The sequence below is a fragment of the Temnothorax curvispinosus genome, unplaced genomic scaffold (assembly GCF_003070985.1).
Source record: "Temnothorax curvispinosus isolate PA1 unplaced genomic scaffold, ASM307098v1 QBEX01016043.1, whole genome shotgun sequence".
NCBI lineage: Eukaryota > Metazoa > Arthropoda > Insecta > Hymenoptera > Formicidae > Temnothorax > Temnothorax curvispinosus.
In genome coordinates, this window is record NW_020225823.1 from 1 (window position 1) to 1,771 (window position 1,771).

General features: G+C 57.8%; 1 protein-coding gene across 1 annotated transcript; it reads left to right on the forward strand.

The window, feature by feature from the left end:
- Positions 1-95: 95 nt before the first annotated feature.
- Positions 96-962, forward strand: LOC112466331. Its single transcript, XM_025034391.1, has one exon. It carries the CDS (start codon positions 96-98, stop codon positions 960-962), a length of 867 nt encoding a protein of 288 aa, XP_024890159.1.
- Positions 963-1,771: the final 809 nt, after the last annotated feature.

Genomic DNA, 1,771 nt, shown 5'->3' on the forward strand with positions numbered 1-1,771 from the left:
CGAGCAGCCGCACAACAGCCGTCGCGACCCGCGCCTACTTCGGCCATAAAATTGCCGAAGATCGATCTCCCTAAGTTCGAGGGCGACCTCGCCCTATGGCCGTCCTTCATCGCTTTATTCGACACGGCAATCCACGAGAATTCTGGGGTCGCCGATATACAAAAGTTTCAATATTTGTTAGCCTCGCTATCGGGAGAGGCTTTTGGCGTCGTAAAGAACTTGCCGTTGACCGCGGAGAATTACGTGATGCGTACGATGCGCTTCGGGGGCGCTATCAAAACGAGCGCAATTTAGCCACGCAGTATTGGCGCTCGTTTGTACACGCCAAACCTTTGGTCGCGGATACCGCCGAATCGCTCCACGCCTTGTTGGACGTGTTCACCGAGAACACGCGCGCCCTGCAAACGATGGGATATCCGGTGGAGGCGTGGGATTTTGTGCTACTAAATCATTTGTTGGAGAAGCTCACCCCTACGCTACGGGAGAAATTCGAGGCGACCCATATGTCCGCGGAACCACCCCGGTATGAACAATTGACAACGTTTCTAGCGGGATATTGCACGGTGCTCGCGGCGGTGTCGAACGCTTCACCGCAGTCAAACAAATCGAAAGCGCAGAATCAGTCGTCGAGGAGGCCCGCGTCGACGACCTCGCTCGTCGCGCAGAACGCCGCGTGCCCCAAATGTGGGAAACAGCATCTACTGGCTAGGTGCCCCGATTTCTTAAAACTCTCGACCAAAGACCGACATAACTTCGCACGCGAAAAGGGACTCTGTTTAAACTGCCTCCGGGCAGGACATAATCTAACGAATTGCACTAGCTCTTGGACCTGCCGGTCTTGTCAGGCGAAGCATCACACTCTCCTGCATTTCGAGCAGGCCAGCGTCCCGCCACCCGCGAACGCTCCGGCGGCTACTCCGGTCGACGACCCCGCGGCGCCGGGGGATACCGGCGGAAACTAAACCACATTGCATCGAGACATCATTGGCGCGCGCCCTTCGCCCCTCGTGATATCTCTCGTCTGTTTCGTCGTTGTTGTATGGGCCTTAGTTGTAGTTTTCATTTAGACGCCGTCGAGTCACTACATGCTCACGGTCTCTCTCGTTACCGCCGTCTTGGCGTGTCACCACTCGGGTGTCGCCAAACGGCCGGACCTCATTCGGAGGTCACCAATTCGCAATGTATGATACCTCTCGCCCGTTCGTCGCATGGGCACGTTCGTGGCGAAGATATTCGAGTACTCATAGTTCGTTTGGGCGAGGTCGAGTCTTACACACTCACCCCGTCCCGGGTCCCTTACGACTCATCGTGCCCCGTCGAGTCACCATACACTCACGGTGCTTTTGGACACCGCCGTCTTGGCGCATCACCACTCGGGTGGTGCCGAACGGTAGGACCTCATTACCGCCGTCTTGGCGTAGCACCATCGTCTTCCCGCTATCACGGAGGGCTTCGGGTGTCGCCAAACGGTCGGACCTCATTCGGAGGTCTCTCGTTACCGCCGTCTTGGCGTGTCACCACTCGGGTGTCGCCAAACGGCCGGACCTCATTCGGAGGTCACACATCGTCACGCGTGATGTCTCTCGTCCGCACGTCGCATGGGCACGTCGCGGCGAAGATATTCGCGTAATTGTAGCTCGCTGAACGAGGGCGAGGCTCTACATCCTCGCCCCATTATCGTGCACCGTCGAGTCATCGGACACTCACGGTGTCCGAGGACACCGCCGTCTTGGCGTGTCACCACTCGGGTGACGCCGAACGGTAGAACCGC

Coding starts and splice junctions, on each gene's coding strand:
- LOC112466331 (XM_025034391.1), top strand. CDS start 96: ATGGCCGTCCTTCATCGCTTTATTCGACACGGCAATCCACGAGAATTC.